This window comes from Cariama cristata, unplaced genomic scaffold (genome assembly GCF_000690535.1).
Source record: "Cariama cristata isolate BGI_N322 unplaced genomic scaffold, ASM69053v1 scaffold5388, whole genome shotgun sequence".
NCBI classification, from domain to species: Eukaryota; Metazoa; Chordata; class Aves; order Cariamiformes; family Cariamidae; genus Cariama; species Cariama cristata.
The window spans coordinates 15290-33547 of record NW_009631531.1 but is presented as its reverse complement, the minus strand read 5'-3'; the positions used below and the strand labels follow the sequence as shown (position 1 = coordinate 33547).

Sequence of the window (18258 nt, the reverse complement as noted above, 5' to 3'; positions counted from 1 at the left end):
AGGTATTCTCGGTCACGCAGTCGGAGTCGTGGTAGGAGGTGTGCTTAAGTTTGTCTTTTATTCCTATTTGCTGCTTTTGCTTAGAAAAAGCTACACCTGTACAACTCTTTAATTGACTTCTTTGCAGGTCCAGGTCAGCTTCCTATCGCAGGTCCCGGTCCGTTTCTCCTCGTAGGTCTAGGTCTGTGTCTCCCCGCCGGTCCCGATCAGGTTCCTTGAAGAGATCAAGGTAATTAATAGTAATTTTTAATTGGCTCTGTGCTTTGCTTTTGTTGTTTTTCATTTCAGTTAAAGGATTCAAAAAGGTATTGGATAGCAGACTTTGAAAAGTGTTGAACTCTAGAAATAAGACTTTAGCATGCTTTAAAGTTTCTGATAGTCCTAGTTGGATTTACAGGCATGGTAATATGATTAGTTTTGAGACCGTACACAGCTGCGTGTCCCATGATGAATTTTGATGTCTAAAACGTCTAATGATCATGTAGGTTTTCAGTTCAACACGTAGACGTTAAGTAGTGCTGTAATTGTCATCACTTCTGATTAAGTTGACTTCTTTGATTTTGTTTTAATTGGTCTTAATTTTTTATTTCAGGTCTAGATCAAGATCTAGGTCTAGATCCCGATCTGTTACATGGCCCCGAAGCAGGTAAGAACTCTTCTGTGACTGAGAATACTTAGTAAAAGTTCCTTAAAAGTATGTTAAGGCTTTGTAACAGCTTCAGAACATTCAGTTTCTAACATTTTCAGAAAAAGCTGTGCTTTCTCTCCACTAACTTAGAGGTCTGTGGTTTTAAAAAGCAGTGCAGAAAGATTCTTCTTTCTCTTTTTGTTGTTTTATGTATCACTGATGTCCAGGTCCCAGTAGTCGTCACAAATACTGTTTTGATCAGGTTGCATTAACAGCTAATGTAGCAAACAAATTTAGAATTAATCTGAAAAGTTGGTTTTTTTTTTCTTTGTGTAGCACACACAAGATTGTGAATTCTTCCCATTATTTGTGAGAAAAATCAGGATGCCCTTCTGGTAGTGTTTTAAAGCATTAATGTATATAGCCAGGCAATTTGTGAAGGGCTTGCTAGTGCCCTGAGCATTACAGCTGTTTACAGCCCTGTTGAATAACAAAGTGTCAGTCTGCAGGAGCTGAATTAAGTTTGAGATAAACACCTGTCAGAATTATTTTCTACCAACAAATGTGCCATAAGAGTGACGATCAAATTTTAAAGGAACACAGGATGTAATTCGTTCTCTTAAGTTATAGTTTAATCTTTCCGTAGTAAGTGAATGCAGCTTGTGCTTTGTGCAACCTTGTCCAGGCAGTGTGGCTGACATAGGTTGATGGGATGTCCTCGGCGAACTGTTGTAGGAGAACAAGAGTAAATTGAAGTTCTGCTCTGGAGGAGATGGTACTGCTCTTGCCTCAGCCCATTCCTGGGCCTACTGCTCTGCTTTGATGGCTGCTGTTTGAAATATATAACATAATAGTCAACCATGAAGAAACACAAAAAAATAAAAGGAAGCTTTAGCTGAAGGGAGCAAGTGGAAACACCTACAGCTGAAGATGGGACATTCAGTGCTGAAAGGTGGTGGTGGCAGCATTTTCTGAGAGTGGAACAGCAATGACAGGAGTTTTTAGGGAATGGAGAAACAAAGACCAGAACATGGCTTAGTTAAGAGCAGAAACTCACACAGACAGTCCAGAGCTAGTAAAAAGAGAAGGGAAATTCCCTGGTGCAGTAGAGCAATGCCTTCCACAGATCAGCTACACTTTCTCTACCTGTTGCTAAAATGTGTTGAATCTTAATACCAGTTGTTGCAATGTGACTTAATCATGGCTCATCGCTGTTTGCTGTCAGTGCTGAGCAGAAAACAGCTACAGTCAACAGGCTCTCAAAGAGAAAAACATCTTCATTTTTACCACCATTGTTTTCTTTTTTTAGTACCAGGATGGGTTTCTGCAGTGTAAAGGATGTTTTTAGTGAGGTTTCTAGACTATTGTGTGATACCTTTTATTGCAAGTAGAGATTAAGTGACGGAGGCAGGGGAAATTACAGACATACAAGTACAGAGAAGTGGCAAAAAATTAACTCTAATAAAGTCACTGTTAGACTTCCACGTGAGGCAATTGAAAGATGGTTTCTTTGCAGAAGAATTGAAGGAATGCATAGCACCGAGACAGGCGCTTGATTCATAAGGAAGAGCGACCGAATAAGTGTTACATGATGTTTGCTGGTTGACAGCATCACAGTGTACATCTGGAAGTTGTTGTGGAACACCTTGGATGGGGAAAGTAGAACACGTCCTTTGGGAACCTAAAAATTTCAGTTATGCTTTTAGGCAGTGTTAGTGTTCCTATTGTGCAGCAGTCTTAAAGACTGACATTTTTGACAGTCTTTTTACAAGGGTTAAGTTCAGACAGATTTAAAAAAAATACTTTGAGCAAGTGCATATATAAGATGAAGTAGACCGAGGAGAAGATATGTGTAGGAGCATGCTGCCTGCAGCCAGTTTCAACTATAGTGCGTAGATGTCACTCAAGCCTAATAAAACTTGCAAGTTTAGAGCATGGCTTTTTATTAGCTTTGTGAAAATACTGGATTGTTTGGATTTGGGTTGTTATGTATTCCTGCCACCTGCATCAGCAAACATCAGTTATCAGCCAGGGACCAAAATAGCAGAGCAACATGTCCAGCATCCATTTAAAAAGCTTCCTTCTGAAACTTAGCAGGAAGAGCCCTGGAAACTTGCAGGATTCTGTCTATTCAACACGACAGTTCTTATACGTTTAGTGTGAATCTTGCTATCTTAAATGTCGGAACATGCATGCTTCCAGCTTCCCTGCTGAGCTGTGTTTTTTCTTCTTCTTGTAGGTCTAGGTCTCATGGCAGATCAAAGTCTGGCTCGCCGGCTAAGAGGTAAGCATACAGAGCTAAAACCTGCCAAAGTATCTAGAATTCTGTATTAGGTTTGCATGATTAACAGAGCCTGGTCTTTTAGAAAAAAAATCCCCCAAACATGGGTTTCCAGCTAATCTGTTTGCGATATGACTGAGATTACAAAATTTCCTCTGCAGCTATTTGTTCCTCGCCCATTTCTTCACTTTCATTAACTCTTTGTTGTTTCCAACATAGTATGGATTTTTTTGTGTCTTTGTGCTTGGTTCTGTTAAATTTTTCTATCCATCAGATAAAGGGCTTCAGCTTTAATCACAGGAATCTGTGATGATGTTTCTATTCTCAAAGCCTCACCTCAGTACTACCCCTTGTTTTCCTGTTTCCCCTACTGAAGACAGTTGCTTAAAATTAATCTCCATGCTAAATGAATTGAGAATCCCTGTCAGAGTAAAAGTTGATTTGAAAACTTTGCCATTTTAAAGAGCGTCTGGCTGGATTCCCATAATTCTATTGCTGTTTGAGATGTTTATTTTTTTGAATATAAAAGTTCCATTTGACCTTTAAGCTGCATTGATGATATTCTGTTTTGACAGTCGGTCAAAGTCCCGATCACCATCTCCAAAGAGAAGGTATGTTGATCTCCCTACTAATAACGTAGACTCCGTAGAGCTGGCATTTTAGTATCTGCAGTGATCTCTGCTGAGGAGTTTGACTGCTGCTTGTAGGAAAATACTGGAAAGGTATTTTGCCGAGATCTCTTCAACAGAAATAATGTTGTGATTGTAGTTTTATGTATGCTAATATATATGTGGTAATAATTCGTTGAGATACTGGTTGCGTAGGAGTCTTACATCTTGCCTTTGTCTGCTCCTGTGTTCATTTCAGTTCACTAACAGTTTTATTGCACAGAGATTTTCTGCTGGTGAGCTTAAAGCACAGAATAAATGCAGTAGTCAGCTTTGAGTCTCATTAAAAGCTACAGTGAGATTGGGGAACATAGAGTGGAGTAACCTGGCATAGCAGTCAGGAATGGAAAGTCAAGCCTGTTATTTTTACAGCTGTTAGTCAAATTATTTTTTTCCCCAATAAGTTGGTAAATAATTACCTCTCTGTGTGTATGCATGTATGTGTAGTGACAGAATCAGCAGCATTTTTTTCCCTAGTTTGAATTCTTGAACAGTTAATTTTTACGTCAGGATTTGCAGGGAGGGGATACATTCTAGTAAGAATAGCTGTAGACCTACCACAATGTGTCCCTTGCCTTGTTGATCTTTCTGCCCTGCAAGTCGTTTCTTTTTTTTTTTTTCCTGTTTTTTTTTTTTGTTTTTAACATACATACAGAACTTCTACACTTAGGTTTGCTTCATTTAAAAACATGGCTGTGTGTAGTCTGACCAAACAATTACAAGGGACTTGAATAAATGCTCATAAATCCTGAGTGATCACCATAATAGGTTTTGACAAGCTGCTGTATCAGAAAAGTGAAGTGTCCTGCCTCCATGAAGGTCACTATTAGTAGTACCATTTAGATGACTTCACAATGATCACATTTAAATTGTGTTATAAAAATAGCAGTAGAGAAGTACAATAATGTGAAAGTTAAAAAAAAAAAAAGAAAAAAGTATTATTTCTAACATTAAGTTATCAGCCCATTAACTTTGTCAATAGTGATTGGTTATTTTATTAAAAAATACCGCGTAGAGGGTGCTGGAGTAGTCTGAGTATCCTCCTGTGGCTTTTTTCTGTATTTGTGAATCTCAGATGACTGCTGAAAATGTTAACTGTGGATTCTTTTCCTTTCAGTCGTTCACCATCAGGAAGTCCTCAAAGAAGTGCAAGTCCTGAAAGAATGGATTAAAGTTATGAAATTAATCTTTTAGGAAGAAAGTTATTTTGCTTACATTATTATAAGGGATTTTGTGGTGTCTTTGTAAATGTAAGAATGTAGATAGAAGAATATATGAACTAAAATTTGGCATGATCTGGGTCTTCTGAGTTAGTCACACCAATAGACTAGCACAGGTCTCTTTTTATTGTATGAATTAACTTCCTGTGATATGAAAATGTGGGACTTTTTTATTGGCACATTGAAATAAAATGTGTATTTTTAACTAAAACTTCTCTGTAGTAACCCTGCTGCTTCTGTTAACATTTGGGTAATTTTAGCTGTGTGCCATGTAATGTGGATGAGAAATGTCTAAAATGGGAATGACTAATATTGGTGTCTTCTCAAGCTTGTCGCTTTTCACATTTATTGTTGAATAGTCTTTAGTGAGAGGATCAGTTTCTGCTTTCTCTGAAATGGAATTTAAAATCCATCTCTCTCTGCAGATGGCTAAAAATTTGCATATGCCCTTTTTATTTCTTTATGATATTTAGCGGGCATTCATTTTTCTTCCTGATCTAATTATTCTGCAAAGCTTACTCTCTGGTGCTAGAGTAGTTGTGATACCAGATGCCCAAAAATTTAAGGATGAGCTCTTACTCAGAACACTGACATCTTTTAAATTAATAACATCTGCAGAAACCTCTAAACGTAATAGAAATCATTAATAACTTGATATTGCTACTTTTGCTTCTTGCATTTTTTAGTTCTTTAGGCTATTGATATAAAGAAAAACTTCTTAAAATGTCTTAAGGCATGCTTTCCTTTTTTGAGGGAAGATGTAAGGTCTTCTGACCTACTTTCTGAAGGACCCCAAGAAAATGTGTTTGAGAGGCTAAAGCAAGCTGTTATCAGTCTTTCTGCCGCTCACTCAAACTTTCCTCCTTCAAGTGAAAGATTCTCACAGCTGACCTCAGGAATTCTGACCTGCTTCACAAAAATTGGTACGGTTTTAAAGCAACCCAGATCCTGGAGAAAATTTTGTTGATTTAAGGTGACTTCCTACAGCAAATACACACCTGCAGGATTAATTATTTGTGTATTAGGTATGTCAAATGCTGTGTTTGTCCTCATTCTGTAGTCAAGAATTGCATGATAAGGCACTTCGACACAGATCACAGCAAAAGACTGGCAACAATGTTAGTCTGTGAACAAGTAAACTGGTAGGCGGAGGGGAAAAAAGCAAATATTTTTTTACTGCAATGGGATACCTAGCAGAAATAAAGGCCAGTTTTGGCAGTGAACAAGCACTGAAAGGGAAAGTGAGGCCTATTTGGGCTTCTTACAAAATCTGTTATGGCAGTTTGCTTCAATGTGTAAACCATGCAGAGCATCTTAAATGAAAAAAAATTACAAGATTATCTTTGGTCACACCTTGCGTAACCCATGATTTTCAAAAAGCAGGTTTCCTGTTAACAGTGACTTTATGGAGCTTTTTTTGGTGTGTGAGTAAATAGCCCAGATTCTGACCATACTGTCATGCTGCAGCATTGTCTGGCCTTTATGCCTAGTCCTAACTGTTGTGGTGCTTGGTGTCTGCCTGGACACTTCCGCAGTGCTCAGTGATGGGGATCAGTGTTTCATCTGCCAGGTGCAATGATCAATATTCTGGCAACAGCCATTAAATTCCACTGTTGCTGCAACAGGAGAGCCGGGGAGTGACACAAGTGTTGCCATGCGGTGATTTAGCAGAAATGCCCAAAGCCTGTGACTTGTGTTTGGAATATTTACTGGTTGTGCATTGCCTGCCCGGTTTATAGCATACCTGGTGAGAGGCATGTACGCCACTGCTCTGGAATTTGATCAGCTCTTTTTCTCTTCTGTACTCTTAAGGCAAACCTACTCCACAATAAACCTGCAGACTAACATGACAGCTGTACTGGTACCTGTTTTTCAGTACCCAGAGACACTGTAGAAGACAGAGCAGAGGAGCCTGGGGTTTCTGTAGGGGACTGGGGTACCTCTAAGCCCAGGCTCAGCAGTGAGAACTTGACCAAGGAGGCAGGGCTCTGCCGGTGCGGGCAGCCCTGCCTGCGGCTCTTGCCTCTGCAGGACAGCCAGCGCTTCTGAGGGGCAGAGATGGAGCAGTGGCAAATCACACCAGTCTGTGCTTCTGTGCCGCTGTGGTGACCAAAACAGGGTGGTGGCTGTGCTGCCTCCCTCGGCTCCAGTCATCATCCTTGGAGCAGGCTGTGCAGCTCCAGCTCTCACCTGAGTTTGGCAGGATTTCACCAAGAATTCTGTACAGCATTTGTGAGCTCTTGGAAAAGATGCCTGGACAGGGGTGTGTTTGTGTGTCCACTGCTGCTGTGACCCTGGGCCCTGCACCTCTGGGTGTGTGTGTGTACCCTGCACAGCCTGGCTGAGAGTGGGCCACAAGGGGATGTGTACCTGAGGCCTCCAGCACGGTGGGCAAACCCCACTCTCACAGGGGTGATGGTGCTTCCACTTCTGGTTTGCAACCTAGCATTTCCCGAGCTTGGATGAGCTGGGCTTTATTGTCCAAATGATAACAGCCCTTAGACAGTACAAACTGCAGCCGCATAATGTGTGGTCACTGTGCGCGTTCATGCACTCAGGGCATTGCAGAAGAGTAGTGGGGTGCGTGCTCATTTAGGGGGGTCAGGGTGGCAGAACTGACCATGACAGGTCTGCCACATTTGTGAGCCCAATGGCCAGGCACTTCCACTGGGGGCAAGATCATTCGTGCAGCTCTGCAGCCGAGAAAGCGTGCTGGAGTGCTGCAGGCCCCGGCCACAGTCTGCCAGCCAGAGCCCGGGCTTGCACAGCCCCTTTGGCAGCAGTATGGCAGGAGAAGGTAGGAGTCAGCCTGTGTTGCCTCGCACAGGGTTCCTGGCCCAAGGGCTGGCTACCCCTGTGTCCCTGGGGAGAGGGGTGCCAGCTTCCTAACATGATGGCACTGCCATCCCTCTGACTTGTGCAAATCTTTTATGAAACCTCAGAAACGTGGAGGTTTTCATCAGACAGGCCCCTGTTACAGGATTTTGGGGATGATACGTATTTCATGTTGAAACACAATATTAGGATGATGGTTTTCCTCCTGCAGTTGTATATTCAGGACTATAGATAGATGCACCCATGTCACTTCAGCAACCAAGGTGCAGCTATTGCTGCTGGCTTTGAACTAGGAGTTAAGCCAGAGGAGCTAGGGTGGCCAGCTGGGATAATCCCAGCACACCGTCTTCCACAAAGCTATTCTGTGTGATCACTGCGTACCTGTGCCATCGCAATGCTGCTGTCAGACCCGGCAGCTCCAGCTGTGAGGGCTGCCCTGTTGCCGGGCATGGGAAGAGCAGGGCACCCTTCAATGAGCTGACACCAAGCTGTGCAGCAGCTCAGTTGCGGGGAGAGAGCAGCAGTCAGCATAGCTTAGAGCACTTTGCTGGGAATAGCTGATGTTGTAATGAACAAACCACAACTTTATCAGCCTTCCCACATGCTTCACATGAACATTATCAGATATTCCCCTGCTGTAGTTTGAGCTTTGACATGCCATGGCGCTAAACAAGGTGTTTTCAGTGCATTTTTACTGCAAAACAAACCTAATGCCCAGGGTGAGGCTGGACAGAGGGTGAGAGCTTTGCACAGACCAGATACTGGGAGAGGTGGTGACAGGGGTTAAAGCCAGCAGAATCCACGAGTGAAAACCACAGAGGAGGAAAAAAGTTCCCAAACGGGATATATCACCCAGGGTAGTTTGAAAGCGCTGTTTGGCACTTGGCAGGATTTCTGGCTAACCTGGTAGAGGCACTTACCCCTTTTGGTGGTAGGAGTCAGCAGCCCTTTTCCTCAAGCAGCACTGAACACGAGCCATGTAGTGTGGTTGTATTCCTCACCCGGCCGGAGTAGGGCATTGGGGAAGTGAGGCTGGGGAGAGGGAACAGCACGTCAGTGACTGTGAGCACACACCGCGGGACCAGAAAGGGTCATGAGGGCACAGATGCATCCCCTCGGCCTTCCTGGGGCGATTTCCAGTGGCAGGGTTTAACAGCCTGTTACTTGCTGGCTGGCTGAGTGCGAGAGTCCTCCCTCCAGCTGAATTCAGGATGTGGCAAGGCCCCAGTGGGGTCTTCTGCTCTATACCCCGTGCCCTTGGGAAGCTGGGCTGCATGGGGCCCGTCCCCCACTGTGCTGGCTGACCCCTGCCTAATGCCATAGGATGCTGTGACCTGTGCCTGCCTCAGTTCTGGTGTCTACAAAGCATCCCCTCACCAAACAGAATCCGTTCATATATTTAACACCCCAGAGACACGGGTGGTGGTGCTGGTACAGTCCCCTGCAACAGGACCCGAGCAGCTTCCAGGGGTGGGGGGATGGTTCACCTTGTTGACAGCATCGGGCCAGTTCTGGGTTTCAAGGCAGAAAGCCGAGTGTTTGCAGTACGCTACGGCGCCTTTGCCTTTCAGGGAGCCGTCCAGGTTGTTCCCGGTGTAAAACTGGATGCCAGGCTGGGTGGTGTGAACCTCCATGGCCCTGCCGGTGGGCGGGTGGCAAGCCCTGGGGAGATGCCGGTGGAAGATGCCAAGGGGCTGGCTGAACAGGCGTCCCGCTGCTCCAGGAGCGGAGGACTCCTGCCAGGGTCCCAGCCTACCTGGCCACGAGGCGTTGACCCTCTGCCTGCTGCAGGCAGAAATTGTGGTCGAAGCCGTCCAGGTGAAACTTCTGCAGGTGCTTCCCCAGCTCCACAGGCTGGCGGGGGTCAAAGCCGGGGGTGGCCACCTCCCCTGGGCAAGGAGAACAGCAGTGCCAGCCACTCACCCACACACCAGCAAACACTCGCAGCGCTGGCCCCTGCGCAGGGTGGAGATCCCTCGCTTTGGTGAGCTGAGGGTTTTAAGCTGTTTTGTGATCCTTCTGTTGTTGCGGTGCCCCACTTGGAGCAAGCTTGCTTTGTGGGCACTGTGAACTGGGGCTGGGATATCACCACCTTGTCCCTGAGCAGAGCTGGCAGCCCCCGGGGTCACTGCTGTGCTTAGCTGGGACAAAGCAAAGCCAAGGAGCCGGAAAACAAGAGGGGAGGGCTTGTATATATAACTATACAAGCTAATTAATGTAAACCCAAAACTTATTAGCTATTAATATTTATATATGTGTAAGATTATATACATTTACTCTCTAAATCAATCAATCAATCAATCCTCCCAGATCTCTGAACAAACATCCATGAGATGGCCACGAAGGTGGCCCACCTGCCAGGATGGTTGAATACGGGCTGTATACTGGGACTAATCCCATCCTGCCTCAGGGCATTGTTTCAGGAAAAGCAGATTTTAAGACCATAAAATCAGCATTTTCTCTCAAGTCTTTTTTTAAGGCCTGATGCGGGGATGCAGCATCCTGTGATAAAGCCCGTGCAGTAAGAACAACCCTAAGATGCACTAAACACAGTGCAAAACAGCCATCCCGACCCAAAAGCAAGGGGCTTCACACGGGGGAGGTGAGAGACAAAGAGCAGGGGAGGGGATTTTTCTTCCCCTAAAGTCACATTTTACTACCCCTCTCTAAAGGGGGAGGTTTCCAAGGGTCAGCAGGCAGCTGCCAGCACTGGGGTTGGCGGCGCACAGGCATCCCAGCCCTGCTGCCAGCACCATGCACTGTGCTCTGCTCGCTGCAGTCGCGCACCCAGCTCGGCTGCAGCTCTGCACCAGTTCTGCTTTGCAAACCTTGAGAAACATCAATCTCCACCTGACAAACAGCACATTTCTGTGGCTTCTGATCCTATCTGAAAGGAGCTCATTTACTGAAATCAGCTGCGAGGCAGAAAAACACCTTGAAAAATAAAATAAACCATTTTGATTTAGGCACTTACATAAAATACAGCAGCCATTGCACACAAGGGCTCTTGTCTTCACTCCAGGGCTAGGACTACACACAGTTTTATCAGCTTCAAAGGCTACATTTACCCAAAACACCAAGAGGGAACTGGAAAAAGCAGGGGCTGCAAGCTATCCGCAATTAAGATGTGAAACAGCTCCATGGTGAAAGCAGTGGGGAGAAGCAGGGCAGTGGCTTTGGTATGGCCTTAAGCTCTTCCCCGGCTTCAGCCCAGGCATGACACATCAGGCTGAGCAAAAGCCACCTGGACTGCGAGACCCACTCCTCCAAGTGCAAACCGATGCATGCATGCACAGCGGTTTTTTTGTGCATGAACACAGCGGTAACTCTGGTTTTAGCAGACACCTGAGCTAAAAAGCTTTCTTGCTTTCTTTTTTTTTTTTTTGCTTGTTAAAGCCTCTCTTCCTTTCCCTTCTGAAGTCAGAAGGTGCACTCGGCAAAGCAGCCCTGCAAAAGCATCAGGGAAACAAGCCCCGCCATTTCCAGCAGAGCCTACGCTTACGAGAAACCGCCCCGTGGGCTCGTGCAGCCCTTGGGCACACATCCCGCACCGCACCCAGTTTCTCTTCTGTTGATGCTAGCTGCACTCCCAGCACAGCCTTCCGGGCATTTATGCCATGGTTCAGCATCTGCACTGCTACGGCCTCCATTCTGCTAAGCCAGTCGAGCTGGATGAAAAGCCATCATTTAGGAGCAAGTCTAGAAGTCTGCTTTTCTGATTATTTCACATTTTTAAAAAATTAAGCCATATACAGCTACTTTTTTTTTTAATAGTGCTTTTCGTTCTTAAAAACAATAAAACTTGGTATCAGATTCATTTTGCAATTAGATCACCTCTTACTGCAGCTCAGCACAGACCCTGATGCTAAATGAAAAGTGGGTGTTGGAGCCGCCCAGTGCGAGGGTTGGAGTCAAGCCACTCAAAGCAAGATGCCCCCTTGTTAGCAATGGGACCTTTGCCAAGTGCTTGTGTTTGGTGCTGGCTCTCCTGCGGGTACAGGGAATGTGCTCCCTGTCCCAGCTTGTTCGGATTATTTAACTTAGTGGCTTGATCATTTATGGGGAGGAACGGGGTGGGGGGGAGAAAACTAGAAAGCCCTTTTTTCTCCCTTTTACCCCCTGAATCAAGACTGGGTGCAAGAGGCTGCCAGCTTGCTTCTCCGCACTGAGGTTGGAGACAGCAGCAATACCACCTTTGTTTAATTAACCTGCTTAGCATGCAAAGCATGCTGTTTTCCTTAACTGGCTTTCCTCTCTTAGCTGTGCAAGACATTAAAGACAGGAAAGAAAAGAGTTGGTTTCGTGTCTTCAGCCTCCCAGCCAGTAGTGCCAGCCTTCCCATCCCGATGAAGGGACTGATGGCTCAGCTTTTTCAGGGAAGGATGATGCTGGGCTCCCAAGCACCAGAGATCCCAGCAGATCTAGAGCTCAGTGCTGGGCCTGGGAGCTGCCCTCCAGATCAGGGAGTCTTGACCACGTCCTGGTGTGCCATCATATTTATCGACAGCAGCCCTGTGCCTGGAGCATGCTGCTTGCATCTCCCACATTTTACTGAGACTTAAGAAATGAATTCTCCTGCTTTCTGTGGACTTTGAGCATGGGCCGATCTGGAAATAAGATCTGTGGAAACAGGACCTTGACATCACGTGGAACAACCCATTAGAGAAGTATGATAAAGCCAAACACTGCTGAAGGAAGCAAAGCATGTAAACCCTAGGCCAATCCCAGCTCTCAAAGTGCTGAGCGACCCTCTCTGGTGGCCCCACTGGCCCTGGGAACAATGGATTGGCCTTGCAGGGAAGTGCTAGCCAAACAGATCTGGAGGGACATGCTTTGGTCCTGTGTCACAGGTAGCTAGTCTCCTGAGTGGGCCCCTTGGGCCCACGTTGCAGCCTTGCATCCCACCTGCCTCTGGCCCCATCTCCTGCTGCTCCTTCCTGCACCCCCTAGTCGGACCCTGGTCCACCCCTTCTCCAGGTCTGGGGCTGGTGATGGACCCTGTTACCAGCACCTGGCTCTGACCACTCTGCACGGTCCACGCATGAGGGCTCTGCTGTGCCTGGGGTCCCCTGGCTCCTGGTGCGTCCCCCCTTGCTGGGCAGTGCTGTTCCCCGAGATGCACAAACACTCATCTGTAAAACCGTCTCCACCATGTGCTGCAGCTGTTGCACCACTCACCAGTGGGGATCTTGGTGTTGTCCACAGGTAGGTAGGAATCTGCTTCAATAGAAATCTCGTGGTCGTAGATATCCCATGAGCCCTGCAGGAGGATGGGATTGCTGCAGCCCTTTGCCATTTGAGCAGCCCTAAGCACACCCGGGAAGTGACTGCCCACCGTGGTGCTACAGATGATCTAGTAGTGCCTGGGGGACCTCCTGGCCATCATCCCACATTGATCCTGGGCACAAGACAAAGGTACCAGAACAAGCAAAAACCTGCATGGGACCGAGGAGCTGTAAATCCTGCAGGGCTGAGACTATCAGTCTGAACTTGTACCTCACCAAGCACTACCACCCTGCAGACCGGCTAGCCAAAACACGCTGGTTGCTGAGCACACAGCGGCAGGCAAAAGGGGAAGGAAGCAAGTGTGGGGAAGCACAACTCAATCTCCTGGCTCATCTCCTGCAGTGCGGGGGGTTGCACTCCTCTTCCTCTCCTGCAGCCTTGGAGATGCTGGCAGGGAACCTGCTGGGATGGAAGGGGAGCAGCACCAAAGCCGAGCCTGCATGTCACTGTCTAATCTGAGCAGCAATTTCATGCCCAAAGGTCTCCCGTTCCTCTGGAAACACGCCCAAGTTTCATGCTGCAGGTGTTGACATTGCTGTGCTGCTGGGAGGGCAAATGGAGAGTAAACTAACAACTGCACAGCCATTATTAGGGCAGTAGCCTGAGCAGACCTCCTGCACGGAGGGGCTGGGATGTCTTTCACTAACTTTTTTAAGGGTTTTTGTCTCACTTTCAAGTGTGACTGCACTGTCCCATCCTATTGCTCTGCCCAGCAACATTTCCCAGATCCTTTTCCTCCAAGTCCAGTTATAAACAGGGTGAGACTGAAATGCAGCTGCAATACAGTGCCTGTCTAGCTGGCAGGACCCTGGACTGGTGTGTGGGAGCCCTCTGCACCCTGCTACTGCCCCGCTCTGCAACCTCGGCCACCTCACATCCCCTTTCCATGATGTTTCTCCTCCTCATTTTGGCCTGGATATTTCGGTGCTGCGCTGACTCTGGCTGGCACTACAGGCCTTGATCTCAGCTGCACCATCCACACAAGGGTTCGGTACATTGCCCGTGGGTCCCCAGGCTTTCTTCCCCTGCACAGTGTTCCTCCGCGGGGTTCATCTCCCCATGCTTACCTGTCCTGCGAGGTTGAAGTACGCATGGTTTGTCAGGTTGATGGGTGTCGTCTTGTTGGTCTGGGCTCGGTAGTTGATGGCCAGCTCCCCACCGCTGAGCGTGTAGGTCACCCAGACTTTCAGGTCACCGGGGTAGCCTTCCTCACCATCAGGGCTGACCCGGAAGAAGCAGACGCCATTTGGGAGGACCTGGGGGCTCCAGAGAACCTGCAAGGAGCGTGCCATTGGTAAGGAAGTCATGGGAAAAATGGTGTCCTTCTCTCCAGCCCCTGGCTGGGCTGAACCCAGGGACAAGAGGTACTCAAGGAACGGTGCACTGAAACAAAGGTTTTTTCAATCATCTTTCCTGCTCTTACTCCTAGAAGAAAAAAAAAAAAGCCCCCAAACAATCCTTTTCTCCCTATGAAGGAATAAAAACCAATATCCCCTTGTTGAAAATGAAAAGGGGAAGTGGGAGAAAACACAAGCATCAGCCTGCTCTTGGCCAGCCAGAGCCAGCAGCAGGGAATAAGTTTTCCAATGAGCAGCCAAACAAAACGAGGCAGTTTGCTCTGATGGGGGGTCTGTCCCAGCCTGTGTTACTCCACGCATAAGAGGGTCCAGGCGTTTGATTTTTGCCCTGCAGCTGGACTTATTCCCCCTCCCATGGATCTCCTGGTGTGCAACATGGCTTCAACAAGCTGCCGCCCTTCCCTCAGCTAACTCAGGGCTGGCTTCTACAACAATGTAAATACACAGTGGGAACTCCTGCTTAGGGGCTGGGGTTGGGTTAAATAGTACTGGATGTATTGCCAGATGCATCCACATGTCAGTCCTGATCTACAGAACTGGGACCTCTCCGTTTCTTGCCCCTGCCAGAGACCAGGGCTCTGCTTGGAGGAGAACCTGCTGGTGAGCGAAGCAAGCCAGCACACTGTAAATTTAGCTGCCCAGACAGCCTGTTTGACCCTGGCTGCGGACATGATGCTAAGCAGATGTCTCAGCCCCTTGCAGGATGGATGTGCAACAAGAGGTGAGGTGCCCAGTCTCTGCAGCTTTGCATCTACCTAAGGAATAGTTACTGTCTAAGCAAAGAGGACAGATCTAGGGGCAGGGGTCAGATAACACCTTTGAGATGACTCCCTTCATGTTCTATGCAGAGACCACAAACTTGGGGCAGTTGTCAAAAGCCAACACTTTCACCAAACATGGGAACTGAGGGTGCCAAATGTGATAACCAGGCTGCAGAGTGGATCCTCCCGCACCGAGTGCAGTTCGACTGCAGCTCCCACTGCTGTGGGAGGCTGTCGTTTTATATATGTTTCTATTCAAGTTCTTCAAAGAAAAAGCTATTGAAGGTCAGTAAGCATACATTTAATACTATTTTTTAAAGCTAAGGGAGTTATTTTCTGAAGTCCCCCAGTCCCCCAGCAGTGTGGTCAGATATTACTGCCACATAAGTGTGGCTGCAAGCTTCCTTGCACTGACCACAGCACCGAGGTCTGCAAGATCAGGAAAAACCGACAAGATGGCCAAGATAGTCACAGCCAAGAGCCAGCATGTCTTGTTTCTGTTAGGGCTGACCACAGGTCTCCGCACAGTGACCGTTACCTGGCTGGAGGGGGTCTTGAGTGGGTGCCCGAGCGTGCCCTGTGGACCAGAGGACACAAAGCCCTGGCTGGAAGGTGTCAGTGCCTTGTCCCCACCAGGCTGGCGTGCCTTCAGCAAGCCAGGGGAAGAGGCAGGAGAAGAGATCACATCTCCCGTCTGCAGAAGACAGCCTAGAAGCCTCGAGTGCAAAGGAGTGCATGTTTTCAGCTCCAGCTCACAGGGGGTCAGGGCATATAAAGAAACTTTAAACCAAATTGCCTTCTTTGGGGTTACAACAGCCAAGTCATCCCAGTACTCCCTTTTTTCTAAGGCTGCTGAGAAGTGTTTAATCCCGATCTGATGCTAGTTCACACTGCGCTGCCCAGAAGGTGATCTTTTTTTCCAGACACTCTGACTTTTGCCCCATCAGCCTGGATGTCCTTTCACAAAACAAAACATTAACCCAGGAAAGCAGTTGCACCAGCATATTCACATGCGTTCCTCTGGGGAAACGGTGGATTAGCTACTTGCTGGTTACAAATGCGTTTGATCCAACAAAGCCCAAGGCCTCAGGAAAGCAGAGACTTCTGAGCCTGCTATGCAATCAGCAGGGTTATCAGCAAGGCCTTCCAGAGAGGAGATGCTCTGCTGCTCATACCAATTGTAGCACACGGATGGTATCCGGACTTCAGCAGCAGCTCTTGGGAGAAAATAGGAAGGGCTGAATGACCTGGGGCCAGGGAAAGGTTATTTTATCTTGGGAGGTCACAGGGAAGGGCTGGGGAGGGGACACAGCGATGCTGGGCATTTTGCAGGCCTGATCTAGTCACCCACTGCTGTGAGTCAGAGCAAGAGCGCCGGGGTATGCCGTCACTGGGATGAAAGCAGCACCAAAGTGGGTAATACAATAACTGCACTGAACCCACAGCAGCACTCTGCTCTCCCCTTACTCGGGACTTGCCGGAGCAGCACCTCGCCCCAGGACAACACTGTCAGAACTGGGCTCAAGAGGCCTCAGGGCTGCAGTAACTCAGAGGAAGCACAGCAACCCTCTGCATGGCATCCAAGGATGACGCAGGTGAGCCCTGCTAAGCCACATGGGCAAAGACAAGCCAACCCAGCAGCTCACAGTCTCTCACTTCCCCCTGTTCCTGCACTCACAGCACTTTCTGGAAGCTGAACCAACTCAATAACCACCAGAAAACCCTACAAGGTCAGGAGTGAAGACTTCATATCCTCTTGCCACAACCCCACAGGCTGTGTGCCAGAGGACACCGGGACCCGCCAGCCTGATTTTCACCTTGTCAAATCCCCTGGCTCCTCCATGCAGGCTGTTGGGCCCGTTGTTGAGGAACAGCTGATAATATTTCCTGTCCACAGTGAACCTCCCCTTCGCAATCCTGTTGGCAACACGCCCCACGACGGCACCGAAGAAGGGGTGCTGCTTCGTGTAACCTGGCCAGAAAAACAGTGCGTGGTTAAATGGAAGGATTGGGACAGGATAGACAGTCTCCAGGTGTGCTTACGGACTCAGAGGTGTCTCTCTCTGCTTCCCCCCAGTACTAAACAGGTGACTGCAGTCCCGGTGTTTTCCAGGACACACAGCTTGCTAGTCATCTCTGATTAAAACAGCCTGATGGATCTTGTATTCTTTGCAGATTTGCAGAAAAGGCCTCTGTCACTGCCAGTCAAAGCATGACACAGAGCCACGCCATTAGAGGGGCACAGCTGCAACCTGGAGCCACCAGTGTCCCCATCCCCTGTCCACCACTGAGCCCAGGACAGGCACCAGGCATTGTATTTGTTCAGCCCATGATTTGGAGGGGACCCTTAGAATCAGATCATGCAGTGTGGCAATAAACCAGAAAACGCTGGTTAAAGTGCCTGATTTTTTTTTTTTTTTAAAGAAATAGATTTAGACCCACCTTCCAAAGTGTCAAAGCCTAGGACAACATCCGAAAACTCCCCATCCCTGCCTTTCGTCTCCAGAGTGGCGATTATGCACCCTAAGGACAGGATCTCCACTTTCACACTGTCTGACTTTAAGATGAACTTTTCCACCACTCCTCCTCCTTCCTCCTGGGGCATCTGCCCGAACACCTCTCTCTTCACTTCAGTCATTGCCCCCCAAAACCTGGCCCCTGGCACTGCCTGCAGGAGCTGCGGCCCTGCCCGGGAAGGACGCTCAGGAGGAAGCGACGGTGGCCGGGAGCAGAGCAAACACGGTTCTGGACAGCAGTCATAAAAATCACATGATTGCCTTCCAGCCCTGGGAGGAGTTATGCCGTGCATCGGCAACTCCCCGCCACCCCGGCTCGGCAGACGGCTTGCCAACAAAGCGGCAGCGCAGCCGCGGAGGGATGCGGTGACGTGTGGAGAGGTGCCGAGAGCTTTCACCCAAGAGCAGCAGCCCTCTGGGTCTGGTCGGGTGGAGGTGGCGGAGTTGAGGGAGAAGGCTGCCAAAAAGAGGGAGCAAGGCTGCGTGTGCTCGGGCTTGTGCTGCCGGGGCCAGGCAGTGCGGCTGCCAGCCCACGCGTTCGGGCTTTCAGAGGACAGAGCATCACCGCCACCAGCTCTTCTCCTCCACTTCCATTACACTGCCACAGCTTTCAGGGCCCTAGCAAAGTATGACATAACAAAATGCTGTTTTCTCCCTTTATGCCCCCCCAAGCCCCTCCACAAGAGACACAAGGCAGGTCTAGCA

General features: G+C 48.0%; 1 protein-coding gene and 1 long non-coding RNA gene across 2 annotated transcripts; one reads left to right on the top strand and one right to left on the bottom strand.

Moving 5' to 3' along the window:
• On the top strand, positions 1-5003 carry LOC104166147. The gene is made up of 6 exons (XR_696487.1): positions 1-38; positions 128-229; positions 593-646; positions 2868-2912; positions 3485-3520; positions 4695-5003. It is a non-coding gene; the product is annotated as an uncharacterized LOC104166147 (long non-coding RNA).
• A 3583-nt stretch (positions 5004-8586) lies between these two features.
• On the bottom strand, positions 8587-17708 carry GALM (galactose mutarotase (aldose 1-epimerase)). Its single transcript, XM_009705987.1, has 7 exons — positions 17480-17708; positions 16855-17009; positions 13986-14192; positions 12811-12892; positions 9389-9521; positions 9120-9294; positions 8587-8664 (listed from the first exon to the last, which is right to left on the bottom strand). The coding sequence occupies exons 1-7, from the start codon at positions 17673-17675 to the stop codon at positions 8587-8589; spliced, it is 1026 nt and encodes a 341-aa protein (XP_009704289.1). The 5' UTR covers positions 17676-17708.
• Positions 17709-18258: the final 550 nt, after the last annotated feature.